At 35.2% G+C, this 21,917-nt stretch overlaps 1 protein-coding gene across 2 annotated transcripts in view; it reads left to right on the top strand.

Annotated features, from left to right (window-relative positions):
- Positions 1 to 21,917, top strand: part of brip1 (BRCA1 interacting helicase 1) — a 212,975-nt gene that overhangs the window by 77,869 nt on the left and 113,189 nt on the right. For both annotated transcript variants that reach the window (XM_028807058.2, XM_028807059.2), the window contains exons 12-14: positions 5,365 to 5,527; positions 7,028 to 7,168; positions 7,586 to 7,747. In XM_028807058.2, the coding sequence (XP_028662891.2) occupies positions 5,365 to 5,527; positions 7,028 to 7,168; positions 7,586 to 7,747 (466 nt within the window). The remainder of the gene's footprint in view (positions 1 to 5,364; positions 5,528 to 7,027; positions 7,169 to 7,585; positions 7,748 to 21,917) is intronic.

The following is a 21,917-nucleotide window of genomic DNA, read 5'->3' as shown; positions in this document are numbered from 1 at the left end:
TTTTATTTATTCACTTAAAGTTAGAATATTTCAAATAAATTCGTATTCAAGTCCCTCGCATATAATAAAGTGGCCCTAAGTGTCTTCTTCAAATCCTTCAAAGTCCGATTCTTCGTCATCAGAATGTCCGAATAAAACGTGAAAGTCTTCTTCCGTGACATCGTCAGCATAAACATCATCCTCTTCACTGTCGCCATCTGTTGAATCATCTGCTGCTAATTCTTTGTATTCATAGATGGCATCATCTTCTGATCCATCCATAGCATTACTGATGCCGCATTTCAAGAACGACTTTTTGATCATTTCTGGTGGAATTGAGTCCCAAGCTTCCTTTACCCATTTAGCTACTAAATCAATGTCTAGTTTCATCAAATTCCCTCCTTTTGTTAATTTTACTTCTCCAGAACACATCCACTGCTGCCACATGCTGCATACTCTGTCCTTGAATGGCTTGTTCAAACAAACATCTAATGGCTGGAGCATCGATGTCAATTAGCCGGGAATAACAGCTAACATAGTCGCCATTTTCCTGGCTTCATCCTTCATATCCTCTAATGTATGAGCGCGGAACATGTCCCACACCAAAAATGACTGGCGTTTTCTTAGCCCTGCTCCTGATCGCCTAGCCCACACATCTTGAAGCCACAATTTCGTTCCAGCCTCATCCATCCAGCCTTTGGGGTGTACACGAACAGTAATGCCTGCAGGAAATTTTATGTTCTTTGTGAACGACTTCCTCTTGAATATTATCGTTGGGCGTAGCTTTGTACCATCTGCCAAGCAAGAGAGGACAACAGTGAAATGGATTTTTTCATGGCCCGTTGTCTTAATAAGTACGGTCTTCTCACCAATACCTGCTACAGTTCGATTCCATGGCATATCAAATATCATTGGCGTTTCATCCATGTTACCAATGTTACTGAGATCAAAGTCATGCCTTTGTCTTTGCTTGATAATAAATTTATGAAAGGAACTGACCTTTTCTTCTAGATCTTTCAGCAGCTTCTGCGTGAAATTTGTTCGCTGACGAAGGCACAGCCCATATCTGTTCATAAACCGCGTACACCAACCAGCCGATGCTTGAAATTCCAAGAAAGGCTTACTATTGATCGTTAAATACTTTCCTTCTTTTGCCAATTGAGTGCCTGTATCCGAATGCTCAAACGAGTCACAATGTACCCATTTTGCCTGCATTCCACAATCCGGTCAATCAAGTCCTTTTCCAGTCCACTGAAAGGCGAAAGTCCAAAACGCAATGCTTTCTTAGACTTTGGCATTGCTTATAGAGAAGACTTATTTTTTATCCAATCTCTTACAAGTTTTTCGCTAACGCAAAACTCTCTGCCAGCCACACAATTATTGGTTTCCTCAGCACGCTGAATAACTTTCAGTTTGAACGATGCGGGATACGATGCTCTTGTCTTCTTTTCAGAACTCATGATCGTTCCGGTAAGAAGTTTAACTTAATATATTGATCTATTTTACTAATAAACTGCAATTAAATATACGTAGGCTAATAATGCAGAGCATGTGGGGTCTTCTAGCTTCTTCCAACGAATTGCGGTTCCAATGTTTCGCATTTCCTTTATAATGACTAACTCCCACCACATGTAGGCCTAATTGAGCAGTCAAAACATATCAGGTAGGTGGAACTAAACTGAACCACAGTATTGGATGACAGTGGTTATCAACTAATAGAGCGATAGCCAATAACTCAAGTCAGCTGGACTTCGCCTCATTTAGCTTGAGCAATAAAAAATTAAAATGAAATGTTCATTGTATTGCAGTTGGTTCGTGTTTTATGATAGTTGGCACTACAAATTACAGTCAGTAGATTTCAAATTTCGTAGACTTGTGTTTTGTAATTTAAGTAAAACCTGTTTATAAGCGTTAGATGGTAGGCGATTTAATGGAATATTAATGGTGGACGCTAATTTAAACAACTTTTATAACAGATGGACCTAAATTAGATATACTGTGGGAACAGAAACAATTCAATGCAAATTTAATAAAGAGCTGCAAAACATTGCGCCAAATGAATGTTGAGTGTATGTTTCCGGTTACCGCCATCGCGTGTGTTGCCTTGGTTCTTTTGATTCCAAATCTGGTTGCACGTGGCAGCTAATGGTATGTTTGTTATCCAAAACCTGCAAAAGCTAATGCTCAAATTCAAGTATTTCACAGTTTAACACTAGAATTACCAGAGCCTACGAAAAAACTCGTAGATCCGGCCCACCTTAAATCGCTTCTTAAATCCGTTCACACCTCTCCGCCAGCATCTTTTGTCCTCTAAATGTGCTGATAAAAGACAAGCTGCCAGCAGCCGGCTATTCCATCCCCCACCGACTTAGAACGTGAGCGAACTTTTCCCAGCTCATGCCTTGATTGATTATCTGTGAGTGAAGTGGAGTTTTACCGTGGAAATAATAGATCATTATTTGGAACACACACATTTCATGTGTGTTCCGTTTCTAAAGTAATCTGTGTAAACACATTGTTAAAACAGAAACTTTTTCATATTTTAGTAATAAATGTTACAAAATGTAGTAGGCATAAACTATAGAATATGTAAAGCCCGAGTTCCAAAGATCAAATAAACACTTTCAAAAAAGCTTCAAGGGTGATACAACAGTTCCCGTGGCATAGCGCGCTAAGATTTGCTTCTTAGAGCACAGCAGCTTTGCCGTGCCTCACAGACCTGAGTTCGATTCCCCGCTGGTGATGAAGTGTTGCTTTTTTGTTTTCTTTTTAACCTCAAACGGACATAAAATTTATAAATTGGTATGCACTGTCAGTTACTGAGATCGTTATATTTTCATGTGGGATGCTCCTTTTAAAATATTTTTTTAACAATTGAGACTGCAATTAACCGGAACAACTGTCCTTATAACTTATTTTTAAGATCCATAACACACAGACAGACAGAGCACTGCGTAACAGAGAGACAGACAGGCAGAGATATATAAATAAACAGGGAAGCCACATGTACTGAAAGAAAAAAAGGTCAACATGTGCGTTGTTCCTGCAGCACTGAATGAGCTCACGCGCTCTAACATCACCCCTCCCCCCGATCTGACTCTCTAAGAAGTGTGCATCTTCCTCCATTCTTGTACGTCACCCAGTGTTCCTCCCTCTTCTTAAAATGTTTTCACCACAGCCAGATCCATCCTTTTTGCAAAATCTACTATCATGTGACCTTTTCATTCCTTTCCTTGACACCATACCTACCCAGCACCTCCTCATCTCCCCTGTTCTCTTCACCAACATGTCCATTGAAATCTGCTTCAATCACCACTCTCTGTCCCTTGGGTACGCTGTCCATCACTTTATGTAACTCACTCCAGAAATCATCGTTCTCATCCATCGCACACCCACTTGCAGGAAATATGCACTAATAACATTCATCATCACAACTTCAATTTCCTGCTTCATAATCATCACTCTGTCTGACACTCTTTTCACCTCCAAAACACTCTAGACATACTATTTCTTCAGAATAACCCCTACCCCATTTCTTCTCCTATCCACACACACCATGATAGAACAATTTGAATCCATCTCCAATCCACCTGACCTTTCTCCCCTTCCATTTAGCCTCTTGCACACACAATATATCAACCTTCCATCTCTCCATCACATCAGCCAACTCTCTCCCCTTACCAGTCATACTGCCAGCATTCAAAGTTCCTACTCTCAGTTCCACTCTCTTTACCTTCCTCTTCTCTTCCTGCCTCTGGATATCACTCCCTGCTCTTCTTTTCCTTCTTCAGCATACAGTATCTCAATTTCTGCCAGCACCCTGCTGGCGGCCGTTGTTAACCCAGGCCTTGACCGATCCGGAATGGAAATCTGTATTGCTGTCTGCATATTGATCTGGCTCTTACTGATATAACCCTCCCCATTTGTCCGGGCTTGGTACTGGCATGAAGAAATACACTGGTTTGTGCATCCCCTTTGTCTGGGTTGTCTGTGGGAAAACAATTATACTTAAAAAAAGATTATGTGACACAATTTTAATCAAAAATGCACTAAAAAGTAAAAATATTTTTTTTTCCTTGTACTGAATTTTGTTTATGTTCTTCAAGCAGTAAGTTTTAAATTACTTTCATTGAGGTTGCGCATGGATCTGAATTGCTAAATTCTGCAAATAACCAAACTGTATTAGTGGATTTGGCTGACCACTACAAAGAACTGAGTTAAAAAAAAAAAATCAAGCACCTTTGTCAAAGAGAATAACTTGAAAATTATTGTGAAGAAGGCAAGTTTGCAGACTATATAGCCAAAACAAAGGAGGAAATAAACAAAACGCAAAAAATGGAGAGGTTGTTATGGAAAACAAATCAAGGAATTGTTTTCATCTAGCTGTGCTTAGCAGCTTTGTTTTTATTATTTAATGGATAAAACCAATTCCTGAATCATAAATAGCTAGAAAGATATTCAACTAAAGTAGAAGTGTTATTAACCAAACATACAAATGGGGGAACATCAACAAGATGGTTGTTGACCATTGTACAGAACAAAGTTTTTATAATTTAAAGATATTAATGTTGAGCAAGGGGAGAAAAGAATTGTATTGCAAGATTTTAGAATTTGGACATTTTGTAATGTGACTGGACTTCAATGGCTAGGTTTTGATCTGTTATTGACTGCCTATGAAGTTTAAATGTATAACACCATCATTGTGGAGCCAATTAAATTACTGCACATATATTATAAGCGGAAAATGACTCTTGACTATATAAGTGCAACCAAGAACATAAAAATATAAGAAGAAAAAAGACTCAAACTGTGAAAATTAAAGTTTTACGTTTGAGTGGAATATCAGTGATTGTGACCTTTCTATCATTTATCATAAAGATCAAAGTTTAACTTTAAAACAGGAAGAATAGTGGATGGAAAAAATAAGCTTTTAAAAGTCCTCCTTCAATAAATTGTTTTTGTGCATTGCCCCATTGAACTCAAACTGGAGTAACTGGGTTTGAAAATGGATATATGTACAGTATGAGGAGATGGATGAACTATTGTAAATAAAATTTATTATTTTTACAAGTTCACCAGTTATATACAGGAACACATAAGAGCTTATCTTTGTTAAAATTCTTCTGATATTTACATTTTAGATCAGACATTAGGATATCTGATCTTAAATGTGTATTTAAAATCATTTGCTAACATCACAATAAGAAAATATACAAACAGAAAATAAAACTTGAGGAAAAATCACTGAATGTTACAAATTACTATTGATTCAATTTCAAATTATTATTATTTGTTTCCTAAGGGTTATTTTCTGACTGACCCATTTTTTTTTTTTTTTTTTTTTTTTTTTATATAATTATTTTTGCTTTTGCGTACTCTATGAAGATTTGCTGAGGATTACAGAATTGTTCTACAACAGACCTACACTTGGGATAGCCGGCCTGATGCTCCTGATGCTAATGGATTTTTTGCACGACCCAGGAGAAAACGTAATTTACAGAAGACAGTTGTTCTTACCCTAAACTTTTGGTGCCTAAATCCTGCAGTGGTAAGAATTTTTGAAGATTTTTATGTATGTATATATGTTCGTTTGTTCGTTCGTTCGCTCCATGCCCTTGAGATTGTGGTGGGGTACACAGCAAACCTTCTGGTAATGACATGTATTGATGTGCAATCCTGGAGAAGTTGGACTACATGTGCAACTTCTGTAGGGTCCGGGTATCGCCTCATGCTACCAGTAGTGACATTGAACATAGCCAAATGCAAAACTAGTGAAAATACAGTTTGAAAAGATGAGGAGGGAAAAATATCAGTGCCCTCCACCTGTTAAACCATTCCTGTTTTGGGGGTCGTCTCAGTTTTGCCCCTCCAGTGCAGCTGAAACTGATTAACAATGCCCTCTGTTACTTAACTGACCAGATCAATATCCCAGAAGTTTAATTGACTTGATGCTATACTTTGATTAAGAAGAGTTCCTTTTTTTGAACAATATATGTATATGTGTGTATGTATATATATATATATATATATATATATATATATATATATATATATATATATATATATATATATATATGTATATATATATATATACACAATTATACGAGGGGGGACCCAAAAATAACTGGAAATATTTTTAAAACATGTCTAACCGTTTGTTCCATTGTTCGAAACATTTTTTAAATTTGTCTGAAGTAATGCCCATTAATGCTCTGGTCGTTTCTTGTTTTACCTCTTCGACGTCAGCAAAACGCCTTCCTTCCAAGTCTTTTTTCATCCGAGGGAACAAAAAGAAATCACACGGAGCTAAATCCGGTGAGTAGGGTGGGTGGTTCAGGGTTGTCATACCTTTTCTTGCCAAAAATTGGCGAATGCTTAGAGCAGTGTGAGATGGAGCGTTGTCATGATGAAAGAACCAATCGCTCGACTCCCACATATCAGGGCGTTTCCTTCTCACACTGTTGCGAAACCTGCTTTTACAAAAAAAATTCACTGAACACAAGCACAACCTTCCAGACTGATGGCACTTGGCAGACTGACTTGTGAGGAGTGTAACTAGATCGCCCTAGCGGCCCAACCACGTACTACAAGTACCAACCTAACAACAACAAAATTCCGGTTATTTTTTGGTCCCCCCTCATATATACACACACACACACACTGAAATGAAATAAAAGAAGCCTTGGGGCATTAGCAGATGACCCTGTTTAATGTCCAGTATAATTTGCTGAAATAATTTTACAATGGTAAAATGTGAGATATGTTAATGTGTTAAGCTCTTCGGGGATTTCTGTCTCTCAAGAAGAATAGGTCTAGAATAAGAAGGACTTCCTGGGTCAGGTGCTTTATGTAGTGAGGCAGAAGGGGCGGAGCATCTGTTATCCCAGGCAGAAGTTATATCATTGATCCTCCCAATAGTTCTCCTTCAATTTAAGGCAAACAGAAATAATTTCTCTAGAGATTATTTTCTGTAAATGCTTTCATTTTGAATTGTTTTAATCTACAATAAATTCTTAGTGATGGTCATATTTGACTAAATTAAATGCAGGCCTTTTCAGATCTTGGTGAAAGTGTGCGGACTATTGTGTTGTCTTCTGGAACTTTGTCTCCAATGGCCTCGTTTTCTTCAGAGCTTGGGGTGAAGTTCTCCATCCAGCTGGAGGCAAGCCATGTTATCAAGAGTTCACAGGTAAAATTATTCTACATTGTATGAAAATGAAGTATGTGGCCAAGAAGATAATAATATGTAGTAATGTAGTGCCTTACTAGTAGTAGTAGTGCATAGTCAAGAGGAGAGAAATATACGTTCTTCTTCCCTTCTTTAGATAGATGTGAATGCTTGTTTATTTCAAAATAATAAAATTTAAAATGAATGCATCAAGAATTATCACTATTCACAATTCACTTTCTTGGAGATAAAGATTCATGTTGTTTATTTTTTTTATTACGTTCTATTGTGTCTTTAACTTAAATCATTAAAACTGAAAATCATAGGTATGTTTCCTAGAACAAATTCTGTACAGGGAATGTTATATATACTGTATAATACTAAAATCTATGTGACATGTAATGTTGCATTTTAATTTTTTTTTTAAACATGTGGTAGGTATGGGTTGGCACCATTGGAACAGGACCAAATAGTCGTAAACTATGTGCAACCTTTCAGCATACAGAGACATTTGACTTTCAAGATGAAGTTGGAGCATTACTCCTAAAAGTCTGCGAGCTAATTGCTCATGGTATTCTGTGCTTTCTACCATCCTACAAGGTAGGGGAAGTTTATTGGCTCACGTATTTTGTCACTTTTTTTATCTTGTTCCTATATAGTGAGTCAAATGTCTTTTAGCATTTACCAATGTAAATGTAATAAGCTGTATTTCATGCAGTTTTATATTTGCTGTTGGTATGAGTTTTGCATCTTAATTTCACCATAGTTATTATATTTGTAATCATTTGTCATCATTCATAATCATGTGGTAGCATGTGGTGATGCAGTATTGTTGTATTACAGTTTTCACATTTATTAGTATTGTAAATTAATTAATTTCATACCACCTGTTAGACAAGTGCCTAATTTGTTTAGGAAGACCCAGAAAAGCAGAAAGTTTCTTTGTTTGGCCTTTGTTTTTTAACATTATGCTGCTACTATTATGATTTAACATTTACAGCTAAACGCCATATCATCTCTAAAAGCAAACCCATGTAGTAGGTTCAAAAAAGCATTGCAAAGGTTTTATTTTACCCAAAAGCGGGTAAAGAAATTCTCCAAGAGGTATGTTAAACAAAAAAAAAAGATCCAATAACAAAAACCTGAAATGTAATGCAAATTTAAAGAATTATTAAGAAAACCTACTAATACATAACAAAATGCAAAAAGGTCTGAGAAAAGCTAAAGGTTTTAAGGACTGTACAGGATAGTTTGAAATAGATAATGGCTCAGCAAGCAACTGTTGGCAACACACTTTTTTAAATAGTGCCGCCTCAGGTGTCTACTGTAATAGCAATGCATCTGAGTAATTAAAACAAGTGAAGGCTCCTCCTCTTTTGGCTCAGTCCTCCATATTAAAGGAGGAAAGCAATTAACAAATAAATGGAACCTCAACACAAATACTGAGTTGGAGCAAAGTCCCAAAGACTTCATTTTTGTAATTAAGGCCTCCTTTTTATATTTTTTCTTTTGTTAAATTATGTAGCAGATACATCTGATTAATAAGTAGTAATGTTTACTATATTTTGCAAAACTTAAAAACAGAAGTTATGTGGAAGATGCTGAAATAAAGTAGAAGAAAGTTCTGTGGTTTGATGACGCATAAACTGAACATCCTGACTGTAACTATGGTAGAGGCAGCATCATGTTGTAAGGATGCTGCTTTGCAGCAGATCATTGATGGAATGTGAAGGTATAGGGTAAAATGATTGCTGCTTAATACATGAAGTCAATGAGGAAAAACTACTGCAGCCCTCAAGAGAATTGCGAGTTAGGTAAAGATTCTTTTCAAGCAAAACAACCCCAAACATAAAGTCCAAAGCTACAAAGAAATGGCTTATAAACAATAATGTTAATTTCCTAGGGTGGCCAAGTCAGATTCCAAAACTCAGTTCAATTTGAGAATTTGTGGTTGTTCACTTATAGTCCTAATGTAACTTTCCAGAGCTTGACCAGTTTTGCAAAAAAGAATGGAAAAAATGGTGTTGGGATGTGCAAAGCTGATGTAGAGTCCTATCCACACAGACGCAATGCTTTAATTGCAGTCAAAGGTGCATCTACTAAATAATGACATGATGGGGTGAAAAAACATGAAAAAATGAGGGTATAAGTATCTTTATATAGATGCTGTATGTAATAAAACAGAAACAGAAATAGAAATAACTTACTAATAATTTGTTAGCAGTTCTGTTGCCTCTTCTCAGTACCCAGGGATTTGAGTTCAGCATAAGCATTTTGTGATTTTTGTGACTTTTGTAAGTGTTTGTTTGCAACAGACTGGAAAAATGTCTGGTTGGTTTACCAGCCTTTATTTTTTTTATGCTCTCCATTACACAAAAGAGATAACTGAAAAGAGAAAGCTGATTTTTTTTCTCAGGAGAAATCGATGGGATTGCCACACTGGTTAATTGTGTCATTTTATTTCATTTGCTTGCACAAAAATTTGTAATAAATAAATACACATTATTGTTTTGTTATTGATGCATTCAAAGATGTGCAGTATCTTAAAATCTTGGGATATAAGCTTTGTCTCTAAATTATGAAGCTGTACATAACTCAGATGACCTGTAGGAGGCACCAGAGGCCTATTTTCTACATGTCAGTCCTTTTTTTTATTATAATTTATTTATTTTTATTATTTTTGAATCTTCAATATGCAGTCATGGAACAGTTGTGCAAAAATATTAAATCAACTAGCGGGGAAATTCCAGAGCCCATGCTTCCTTCAAAAGTGCAAGTTTTGGGATAAGCAATTATAGTTGTAGAAGGCAGTCATTAATGTTTAATAATCATCTTTCAAACCTCAGAATTCAACTTACGTTTTTCTGTATCACCTTTCACTTGCACGTTTGCTTATAGGATCCCATTGATAAATACTTTGTCCTTCTTTGTTTGTTATACATTTTGTATGAATAATTTATTTTCATACCAGATGACTGTCAGAATGAATTCTCAAAGGGCTTTGGTAACTTTCTCAAATAACTCATAGATCAATGTGGCCGCTGGAGATCAACAGCATTTACTTGATGGACAGAAGTAAATTATATCTTATTGTTGTGAATTTACACCATTTTTTCTTTGTAGTTTTTATTTAAACAAAAAATAGAAACAAAAAACAAAGATTTTTGTTTTATTCCACCTGTTTTCTTTTTTTAACATCAAAGCTGGGTACATATTGTTTTCTCAGTTGCAAAAAGGTGGTGTTTCATTTAGACTTAGTGTTTGTTTTAATATTAATGTCTTTATGTGTGCCCATTATTTCATTAGTAAGGTAAGCTTTAGAATTAATAATGATGTCAGTATAGTTTTATCAGTCTACATCTTATCCCTATCCTCATGTGCATGGTGAGTTTCATCAGTCTTTAGTATTTTTTCTGCTACTTGAGATGCCAGCTTGCCTTTAGCTATTCCCATCTTGCACCTTCTAGCTCCCAACTGTATTCCACTACTGTACTGCACCAGACATACACAGACTGAACTGCAATAGGTAGTGTTATAATTTAAAGCTAGAAATTATTATATGTTTGAAAATCTTATTCAGAGTTCTATGTATGTTTCATTTTACTGCAGGTATATCATAGATATCAGCTGTGCTATCAGATGAAGTTTGCTGCATATTCAAAGTGCTTTAAACATTTTTAGATAACATCAGGTTTTCCACTGTTTGTCTCTATATTTCATTTTTATTATACAAATATTTAGCTGATGTAGAAATAAAATCAAATGTAATAATAGCAAATTATTGTTTTAATTTTATATTTTTCACACTAAGTTTAGAACTCCATTTTACAATGAAGTATATGTTAACTGTTTAGAAAACTGGGATCTGTGTAGTGGCATGTCATGTAGTCTTCCCTAGGGGACTACTACATTTACGCTACAATTTCCCAGTGGTATGAGTCATCACATATAATTTCTTCATGAAACATTTACAGAGATATGGAAAACTTCTTTGTAATTTAAACACAAATATCAGGGGGGAAAATGCAGAATTCTTAAGTATAAAAATTTCAAAGTTATATATGGATCATCCTGCAATTTAATTTCATTATGTTTTCGGCTTTAAAAATTGGTTGAGGTGGGTTTGGAAATAAAACACCTTATGAAAGTGAATGTCAAAATGTGAAAAGATTACACAGTAATGCAAGATGCTTTTAAACAAGATTAAGATAAGAACCATTAGGGTTCTTGTCGCCAACCTGTCTGTGTTAAGATACATCTTGCCTGGCGCCTGGAACAAGGGTGATCCATTCAGTATGTGTCATATCAAAGTCAAAGTGCACAGCAAGAAAATGCTAATGCTTATAAATCATTTCCACCTTTTAACTTATTTGCATTGTAGGATTTGTTAGTAAATTATCATTTTAAGTATTATTTTATTATTGAATAATTTAGAGTTAATATTTTGCTTAAAAGCAGTTTGGCAGGCATATAATCTGATAGTGGAATAGTAGATTTATATGTCATCTTGTATTACTCAGGTCTTTTTTAAAGGATAACAGAAAAGGCTTAATAGAGTTTTAGCGCTGGGAAGATTGCTTTCTACATTAAGATTTTTTCAAAGACCTTCTAGTCATCTTGTTTTGTAAACTCAATGCTATAATAACTTTTCAATATCTGAATTTCAGATGTTCCCTCATACAGTGCAGTTTTATTATCAAAGGGAAGATTATGTATATTTATGCAGTGGAGAAACGGACACTATCACAAAGATTTAGTGCTAATCCATTCATCATTTTACCTGCAGTGTTTGTTTCATGTGTTTAGAAATTGTGCGTGAATATTCATGTGATTAAAGTGACACTTTTGATAAATTTTTCCTCATGAGTGTTACAAAGGTGGACAGACCTGGCCACCCTACACTTAGCTACTTTTTCCAAATCCTCCTGTAAAATTCCCAAACAATTGCAGGCTGGTTCAAGATGTTCTGTCTCTGCTGAATGTTTTCATAGTGGAATAGAAAGTTAATTGGAGAAGTTCATCTTAATACAGAAGCCAGCACAGATGTTCTTTATGTTTAGTCAGTGTCACTTATAGTTAAGGCAGTTACAATAATCAAACAACCAGTGGTTGCTTCAGAAGTCTCAAATTTGAGGTATTGAAAAATACAATGAAGTCAACCACTACAGTTGAACAGCCTTTGTGTTGGGACCAAATGTCCCTTCAGGGCCAAGAAGAATGTAGTTTTTTTTGTTTGTTTGTTTTTGTACAGAATCCCTGAAGCAGTGAACTTTAAAAAAAAAAAAAAAAAAAAACGTGAATTATTTAAGCACTTATAAATAAGGAACTAGATTAGACCGATAGAATGTCTTGGTAAAAGAAGCTCATCCTAAGAAGAGAAAGAGATCATTACCTCAAAATAATATAAAAAATGGAATATTCAATGGCAAGACAAGATGTTCTACAACCAGAAAGATCAAGATACATTGAATGTTAGCTATGTTTTTTTAAAAGCTATTTATTTAAAAAAAGTAGTTAACATTCAATATCTCAGCTGCTTCAGCTTATAATAAATGAGTATCAAAGTTTGTGCTTCTGAAGCACAGTTTACCTATTTTCAAAACCAAATATTTTAATTGAGATAGTGAGTGCTCTTTTTCAACAGAATGGGTAGATATTGGATGCTGAATAAAGTCAGTATTAATATTGCCTTTATGTTCCAACTGACATATATATTGCCCATTTTACTGCCATTATAAGACAGTTGTTTCAAAGTTACGCACACTACAGGATATTACTGATGATCTGATCACCTTTTAGCAAATTATTGCTGCAGCTGCACCTGAAACATGGAAAGTACCTCATTCTGTTAAGCTTTTTTTTTTATATTTAATCACCTTCTTATATAATACATTACCGTGGCTGTTTGTTTGTCTGTCCAGGATTTTAAATCACCTGTAGCTCACAAACCGTTTCATCTATTGACCTGAAATTTGGTACAAATATACTACGTGACGTCTACTATCCGCTTTCGGGGTGATGATTTTTAATACTCTTTTTATTTTTATTTTATTTTATTGTAGAATCAACTCTCAGCTGTGCGCAGCAGGGCGGCCGTGCAGCGCATGCGTACATGCACCGTTCTCATACCCTACCACCTTCATGGTCACTTCCCCTACCTCTTCATATCTTAAATCATTCTTGAGGCAGATTGAAGACTTAAGTGCTAGCTTAAGTGAAAAATTAAGAAAAACGTGCTAAGTAATTGCAACACAAAAACTAACAATCAGTTTTAACGCTAAAAGATGCTGACGGAAGAAGAGAAGCTTCTGGCCACTAGGGTGGAGAAAAGTAGAGCTGCTTGGGAAGAAGCAAGTGCATCAACCTCTGAGCAAACGAATGCTAAATGTACAGAGAAAGAGAGAGGATAAAACTAGGAATGCTCAAGTCAAGTGTATTCACTACACGTTGTCGTGCAGTGCGCTGTTACTAGTTTTAATATAAAGTGCATCTGCAGTCTTTTTTGTAGTTAACTATTGTATTTGGATATATGTGGTTTTTTTTTTTAAATTTTATTAAAGAGTGGTAGTCATTGTGTCTATTTTCCTTGTGGACCACTCCTGGTTCATTAACCCCTAACAATCCTGCATAGAACATGCCAAGAGAACATCCCGAGTTTCTCCCATATTTCTGAGCTCTCACACAGTTAAAAAACATTGAGCTTAGCAGCCCTCTGTAGAAACCTGATTTCATTCACTTGAGTTTAAGATGTTATTGTTTAGTTGCTACACAGAGCTCTTGACCATAAGTGAGGAATAGGATTTAGAAAGCTAAATTAAAATCTTTGTCAGTGGACTTAACTCATGCTTGGACAAGTATAACATATGCAGAATTGCTGTTCTTGCACTAATTCTTTCTTGTGAACAAAACCTCCAATGTAAATAAACTCACCCACTTTCTACAGCTTCTGAACCCTTAACCTGTAGTCAATAAGCTAGTCTTTTCTGGGAGAACCTTAGATATAGAGGTAGTAATTGTTTTCCGTTTTCTTTACAACTCATCTGAAACCTTTCCAGAGTATTATACCTTTCAAAACAGTACACATGACATGACAATACTACTACTAATTATAATAATAATAAATATGGGTGACAATACTACTACTACTACTACTAATAATAATAATAATACATATGGGAACCACCACACCAGTCTGGTGGTTTTAAAGTAATGCCTAAACATTTCCCACACCTCTTTTCGGGCTTACCCAATTCAGCTACATGGGTCACCTGATCAACAGTACTTGCTGATAAACGCCACTACAGCTCGGGCTGCATGAGCGGATTCTGGCATGTCTGTTCCAGGCAAAATTATTTTAGAGATACCATAAAAGAGTTTGATTTTTGGATTTTTCTTTGTTAAGCCACGCCACTTAAACTGATTTGGTATAGGTAATCGTATCTGGAGCACATATCTCCTGACAGTATAACTCCAAACACTATTGAGGGGGGAGTAAGGCTGTTATATGGAATATGCATTTAACATTAGTAAAGTAATTTGCAATGGTGTTACCAAAAAGTTATCAGTGTGGTTTTTGCATTTTGCTACTAAAATGTGATGTAAACGGAACAGGTTTAATAATAATTAATAATGACACATTTGCATGGTTGAAGTATTTTTTAAATAACAAATTCAGTATAGTAAAAATGTTAAAATAACAATTATGTGTTTTCAGACAAACGTATAGTCCAAATAGCTACTGATGGCCATAAGTAGTTGATTTTACTAGCTCATAAACACCCAGAGTGTTTGTTTTTAGTCAGAGGCTTCTGAATAATCATAGGGCATTTCTTAATAATTTTAGAAATGTATTTGCCCAAGACTAGTGAGTAATTTTGTTGCATATGTTGCAGGCAAGCATAAATTCATTGCATTTTGCTTCCTATCAGAATATAAAATAGCACTATGTTAATTACAGCATAGATCTGCAAGCTGATTTTATATCTTGTATTTTATTTAGCAAGTGGCATAGGTTGTTAGCAAAGTGACTTACAAAAACGCTAATTTATTTATTTATTTATTTTTTGCTGTAGCTTTATTTTTTTTTTTGCTTTATGGTAAGAAGTGAGTGCATATTCTAAAAGAAATCTCAACTGAAGTTCTCCATTCCCATCAAAATAATTTATTTGGCAAAAAAGTAACTCATTGAGACCTTGAAAAAGTGAGCATAGTTTCTTTTGCATTGATTGTGAGTTTGTGGTAGGAACCAAAATCACCAGTGGCGCCAAACAAACAAGTAACCATAGTGATATGTTGATGTCACTGTGTAGGTGGTTGAATGATTTTATTTATTCTGCTGACTAAGTGCTCACTTACAATCTTAGAATAAACACAGGAATAACCAGAATTGCCTGGATAGACCACCCAAGCTCTTGTGATTTCATTATTCTTAATTACATGTGTTCATTCTGTAAAGTATAATTTGCAGTATATCTGTGTATGTGTGGCTAAAATAATTCCATCATTTTAAAGATGTGCTACATGTGTGTTAAGCTAAGGAGAATAATTTAAACCTGAGCAATAGTTCATATACAACCTGTTCAGATTATTGCAACAGTGAATAGCTTCATATGCTTTGCTTTTTCTGTTTTTGCAAATAAGGCAATATACTTAAAGTGTAATACTATCTGTCCTATTAAAGGAATATTTCACATTATTATTAAAAACATGTTTTGTTATCCGTTATCAAGTTTTTCAAACAGTCTTTATGCATGAAAGTGTTGGTCCACTTTTAATTTTATACTGTTATTTGTTTATATTCCATGTTATTCCACTATCTTTGAGATGCATTTTTGTCATTACTTCTAGACCATTGTTTCCCAGTCTTTGTGGTGTCAGTTTTTCACATGCCATTGTATTCTCGGCCCACCTGGAAATGCATAAGTTTAGTGCTGTTGTATAAGCGGAGTAAGTAGGGATGTCCACCTTGGTTAATTGAATGTGATTGTCAAAGCATGGGTGGTTGTGAAACATTGGTTTTGCTGTCCCATGAGATCACCAGACCATCAGATGAATCAAGTGTGATCATCAGTGTTTTTCCTTCTTAGTGAATCAAGCAGGGTTGTCAGAATAGGGGTTGGGAAGGTTGTCCAGGATCAGCCACAGCCCGCCTGAACTGTTGGGGAACGCTGGTCTGGACCATTCTTTTTGATACTTGTAGCTAATTCAAATGATTGGTAGTCTCTATATTACACTTACAGTTGATTTTTTTTTGCCTTTTGGAGGCTTTGTATTATTTAACAAAAGGAAATCTGTATTTCCCTTGAGCACTGATACATAATAAATCCCTGCAGAGCCACATTTATACTAGTACAAATACTTGTAACACATGTAGCTGCTAGTTGCTTTCAAATCTATTGAACATCAACCATATGCCTATGATGCACTTCATTTCCTTAGTCTTTGAGTTATTTGTTTTAAATGTATGCTTGGAAAGATGAACAGTGTTTGGGGAAGCATGATGCTGGTCGTTAAAGGTGATGTTTCTTTTTAAGTATATATAGTACACATTATTCTAAAAATGCAAATCTCATCATGTAGTTTGATGGTCATATGTGTTTCTGAGATTCTATCCTTGTTAATTGGTAATATTGCTTAATTTATTTGAAAACATTGCAATAAATGATCACAGTACCTCAATGAACATATTGATATTTGTATATTATTTTTTATGGTAAAACAGTTCAAGTTCCTGGTGGCTTTCTTATATCATGCCACTTTTATAAATGTGTTTAAACAGAATGGTTGAAATTAGAAGGGAATGTAACTGTTATCCTCAACAAATTTAAAGTAAAATCTTATATTTAGAATCTGTTGGTAGTTGTATAAACTATTCTCTTCCTGCTTTACTACAGTTGCACCTAACATTAGATTTTCGAAAGAAATGTTTTAATGTTTTTAAAGATTTTTATAGTTCATTTCATACTAGAGGTGTAATGGAATATTGTACCCTCATTTTGGGGGACTCTAACCAAAGATAGGACCTATTTTCATTATACTAACAGAATTCTGTCAAGCAGACATATTCAATGTAAGTTGTTACTCTGTTACTTGCTTCAGCATTGGTGCAGTTTTAATTTTGCATTATTGTTGTGAGTAAATGTAATTAAAAAAAAAAAAAAGCTCAGTTCTTTCTTATTACAAAGCATCAAAATATCATTTAACCACTTCTTAGTTGAGCCTACCACATATACTGTCATTAATAGAAAACTGAGGGAGAATGATATTGGTGGAATCAAATGTAACTTACTTAAAAACCACCTGAAATACACAAAATCATCAGGTTGCTGAAAGGCTTCTCTCAGTTGTCCTGTGAGTGCATGCTACTGCTGCTTGCGTGCACGGAGCACCATTTGTAAAATAAAAAATAACATTAACCAGCTATACACACAGTACCAAAGCAACAAGAAATTTCAGTCTCTACAAAGATTTACTATAATTAGTGTCCAGAAAACTGCCTAAAATTGGTCATTCATATTTACTTAAACTAAATGGCTCAGTCATACATATTGAAGAGTGTGAAGGCCAGTAATGGAATTGAGAACTGCTCATTTTGAATAATGGAGGATAACACAATACTAGCAATATATTTTTGTCATTTTTAACAGCAGACAGAAGTGTTTATTTAATTATGAAATGGGGCATGAAGGGAGAAAAAAATAAATATATACCTTGTTTTTTTATATTTCAGATTCAACTTCAAATTAATTGTCATGAGTATAGAGTACAATTAACAATTTGTATCTTGCATTGCTTTTCATAAATTTCCCTAGAATGGTCAGGGTGGACTGCTTTCTCTTCTTAGTAGGGGCCATTTGCTAGAAGTGCTGGTTCCTATTACCATTTTTTATTCTTCTGGCATTTGTAAAATCATAACTCAGTCAAAATGATAGATTGCGGAAATTTGAAATTTAGTAGAGGAATAAAATATGCTTTAAGATAATAAGAATTAGTATTTTTCACCCATTTTTTGGCAGTTTGTGCAAACATTTTTGTTGATGTCATGTCTAGAAAAACCCAAAGGCAGTATATTATTCCCATGCTTTCCAGGGATGAATTGCTTGATTTACATACATAGCATTTTTTGTCCAATTCTTGTATTGAACAGTTTGATTTTTGTCACCTTATGTAGAGGAAGTATTTAAAAAAATACAGTGCTTGTTCAGCCTGAATGTATTTTACTATCATGTTTGATCACATTTGTCCGTAACACTATTTTGTAGCATTAGCTTATATTAACAGAACCTGATTTTTTTTTAAGTGGATCAAATTTCTTTTCCTCAGTATTCATTTACTAATGTTGAGAACCCAATCATTATTTTTCTGTGATTCTCCTTTTTGTTTTCAAATGCTAAATAATGCCTACTTTTTACTGTAGGCAGACATAAATATAACAAAATAATGGAGAAATACATCTCTGATGTAATCTTAATGATATTTATAACAAGTATATCAACATGTGATTCTGTCATTCACCGATGCTTTACTCTATAGAGCTTAGATGGCACCTAGCTGCCTTATTAACTTATATGTTCTCAATTGTTTTATTTTATCTGAGATACTTTGAAATGAAGTGCAGTGGGGATATATTTGTTTTTGAAATGGCCTTTGATCTATTTTTCTATGATATTTTATGTTATGTATGTTTCAGCATAGAAAAGGATAGAAAATATAACAAAAAAGGAAAATAATGCCCAGTATTAACTAAGATGTTTGTGTTAAATATACTAGTATTAATGTCATGTACTAAGTAATCAGAACATTTTCTTAAAGTTGAAGTCAAATCCATGAAAATGTAAACATAAAAAGGAACTTTAATTTTACATGTTGTATTTACAAATGCTTTTTATTATGCATTATTGATTCAAGAAATCCTTTGGATTTAGGTTAAAGTAATTAGGTAATTATCATTTTTCATTGTGTTGAAAGACAATAGACAAGAGTCAATGTACTGAAGCAAGGTTAGAAGTGAATCACAATTTCACTTTAATGTTTCAGTTTACCTTTAGTGACACTAGCCTTAGTGTTTTGCAGTTTTGGTGATTTGTTTAACACTAGAATTCCTGATCCCTACAAAAAAACCCGTAATCCCGGTCCACCTTAAATCCCTTCACATCTCTGCCATCAGCATCTTTTTGATTTGTAAATGTGTCGATCAGCACAAGCAGCCTGCTGTCTGTGCCAAGCAGAGTTGTGTTGTGTTATAGCAGTCTATTAGCCGGCGAAAGTGCTGTGAAGAACCTGTCTGTTCCTACGGTCCTGCCTTTGTCCAGTCTGATAGTGGTCATGGGACATCATATTGCCAGTACAACAAACAGTTGTGAACAGGCATCAGCTACAATGCTGCTCTTGTGAAAAGAATGCCATCAACTCAAATAGGGAGAGGCAAGTTTGTTCTACCACGTGAACGTCACTAAGAGAAAAAAACTGAATAATAAAAAAACAAGAGCTTACTTTTACATGTACTCAAAATGTACAGGGGGTTTTACAGACTCAAATCAAATGTATGTTTTTTATTACATTGTAGAAATAATAATAATAATAGCAGCTCACTACTCAAAAGACGGATTGCCTGGTCTCGAACCCGGGACCTTCAGGTTATAAGGCAACGGTTCTTTACCTCTGCGCCATTCAAGAATACGTGTAAATTCCCTGTCGATTGACATTTGAAATTGAGTTTTTAACTCATTGACAGTCACATATAAATTGAAATGCTTTTTTTTTTCCTTTGGTTATATTCTTGAATAAAAGCGCTTGTTTATTTGATATTTGGACTAAAGTCTTCACACATTATACACTTCTCGTCATTATTAGTATAACAGAGAAAAAGTTTCTGCTTTAGGTATGTGTTCAGCATTTCTCGCATTTCCTTTCATCCTATACTTACCCAGATCTTTGTAGACACAGAACACACATGAAATACATGTGTTCCAAATAAAGATATACTGTATTATTTACCCTATACAACTCCAAGCACGTCACATGCAGATAAGGAGCCTTGGCTTGAGCTGGGAGAACATTTGTCCGCGAGCTGAGCTCAATCAAGGCGGCGGATGGGACAGCAGGCTGCTTGTTGCTTGTGCTGATCAACGCATTTACAAAACAAAAGACACTGATGGTAGAGGTGCAAAGGGATTTAAGGGGGGCTGGGATTACAAGTTTTTTCGTAGACTTCAGGAATTCTCATGTTAATAAAAGGCCTTTGGGTCAGTACTCTTAGGGCATGAATATATATGAACATTTATAAAATTGTGACAATATTGATATTATCAGAAGAAAAATGTTATTTATAAAGTGATTTTTGGACAGAAAAAGTAAAATGAACCAATTAATAATAATTCATTAATCTAAGGGAACAGGTTTAATGTGGTACTAGATTGCTGACCTTTAGAATGTATACTATGTACTAACATCATGCTTTTTATATGGTTAATGAGACTGTGTTTGTGATTATTACTATGTGCAGGTTTAATCATATTTGCAATGTTTGCTTTCATAACATTTGTTAACATTGTATCTAAAGACCACTGCAGAACTTTCTGAATTTTTTTTATATAAGCTTGACTGGTGCATCATAGTTTGTATGATTAGGAGCAGCTAAAGGGCTTTTTTATTTACAGTAATCCCTCCTCCATCGCGGGGGTTGCGTTCCAGAGCCATCCGCGAAGTAGAAACCATATGTTTATATGGTTATTTTTATATTGTCATGCTTGGGTCACAGATTTGCGCAGAAACACAGGAGGTTGTAGAGAGACAGGAACGTTATTCAAACACTGCAAACAAACATTTGTCTCTTTTTCAAAAGTTTAAACTGTGCTCCATGACAAGACAGAGATGACAGTTCTGTCTCACAATTAAAAGAATGCAAACATATCTTCCTCTTCAAAGGAAACAGAGAGGAAAGCAAACAAGAGTATCCAGAGACTCCAGTATATTCAGAACAGCGCTGCCAGGATCCTGATGAGGGTGCGAAAGTATGATCACATCACCCCAATCCTGAAAACCCTTCACTGGCTCCCTGTTTCATTCAGAATAGAGTACAAAGTCTCCCTTCTTACCCATCAGTGCATTTATGGACATGCCCCTCTTTATCTACAGGAACTCCTTACCCCTCATAACTCCTTACGTTCCCTCCGCTCTGTACACACTAACACTCTTCAAGTCCCCAGAACTAAGCTCAGCAGCATGGGTGACAGGGCGTTTTCATCGGTGGCGCCGAGGCTGTGGAATACCCTCCCTGATTACCTGAGAGCCCCACAGTCGACTGAGGCCTTTAAGCGAAACCTAAAAACTCATCTTTTTAGAAAGTCATTTTGTTAAAGTATTTTATAGACTCTTCTGTTTTTTTTTTTTATTTTATTATTCTATTTTTACTCTGTAGCACTTTGGGATTGCTAAAATATAAAGTGCAATATAAATAAAATTTATTATTATTATTATTATAAATCAATAGGGCTGTTTGTTTTTAAGTATGCAAAGCACCGCCGGTACAAAGCTGTTGAAGGCGGTAGCTCACACCTCCTCCGTCAGGAAGAGAGAGAGAGACAAAGTCAAAAATCAATACGTGCCCTTTGAGCTTTTAAGTATGCGAAGCACCGTGCAGCATACTTAAAAGCTGCACACAGAAGGTAGCAACGTGAAGATAATCTTTCAGCATTTTTAGACGAGCGTCCGTATCGTCTAGGTGTGCGAACAGCCCCCCTGCTCACACCTCCTACGTCAGGATCACAGA

This window comes from Erpetoichthys calabaricus, chromosome 8, assembly GCF_900747795.2.
Source record: "Erpetoichthys calabaricus chromosome 8, fErpCal1.3, whole genome shotgun sequence".
Lineage (NCBI taxonomy): Eukaryota > Metazoa > Chordata > Cladistia > Polypteriformes > Polypteridae > Erpetoichthys > Erpetoichthys calabaricus.
This window is presented reverse-complemented; position numbering and strand designations above follow the sequence as displayed.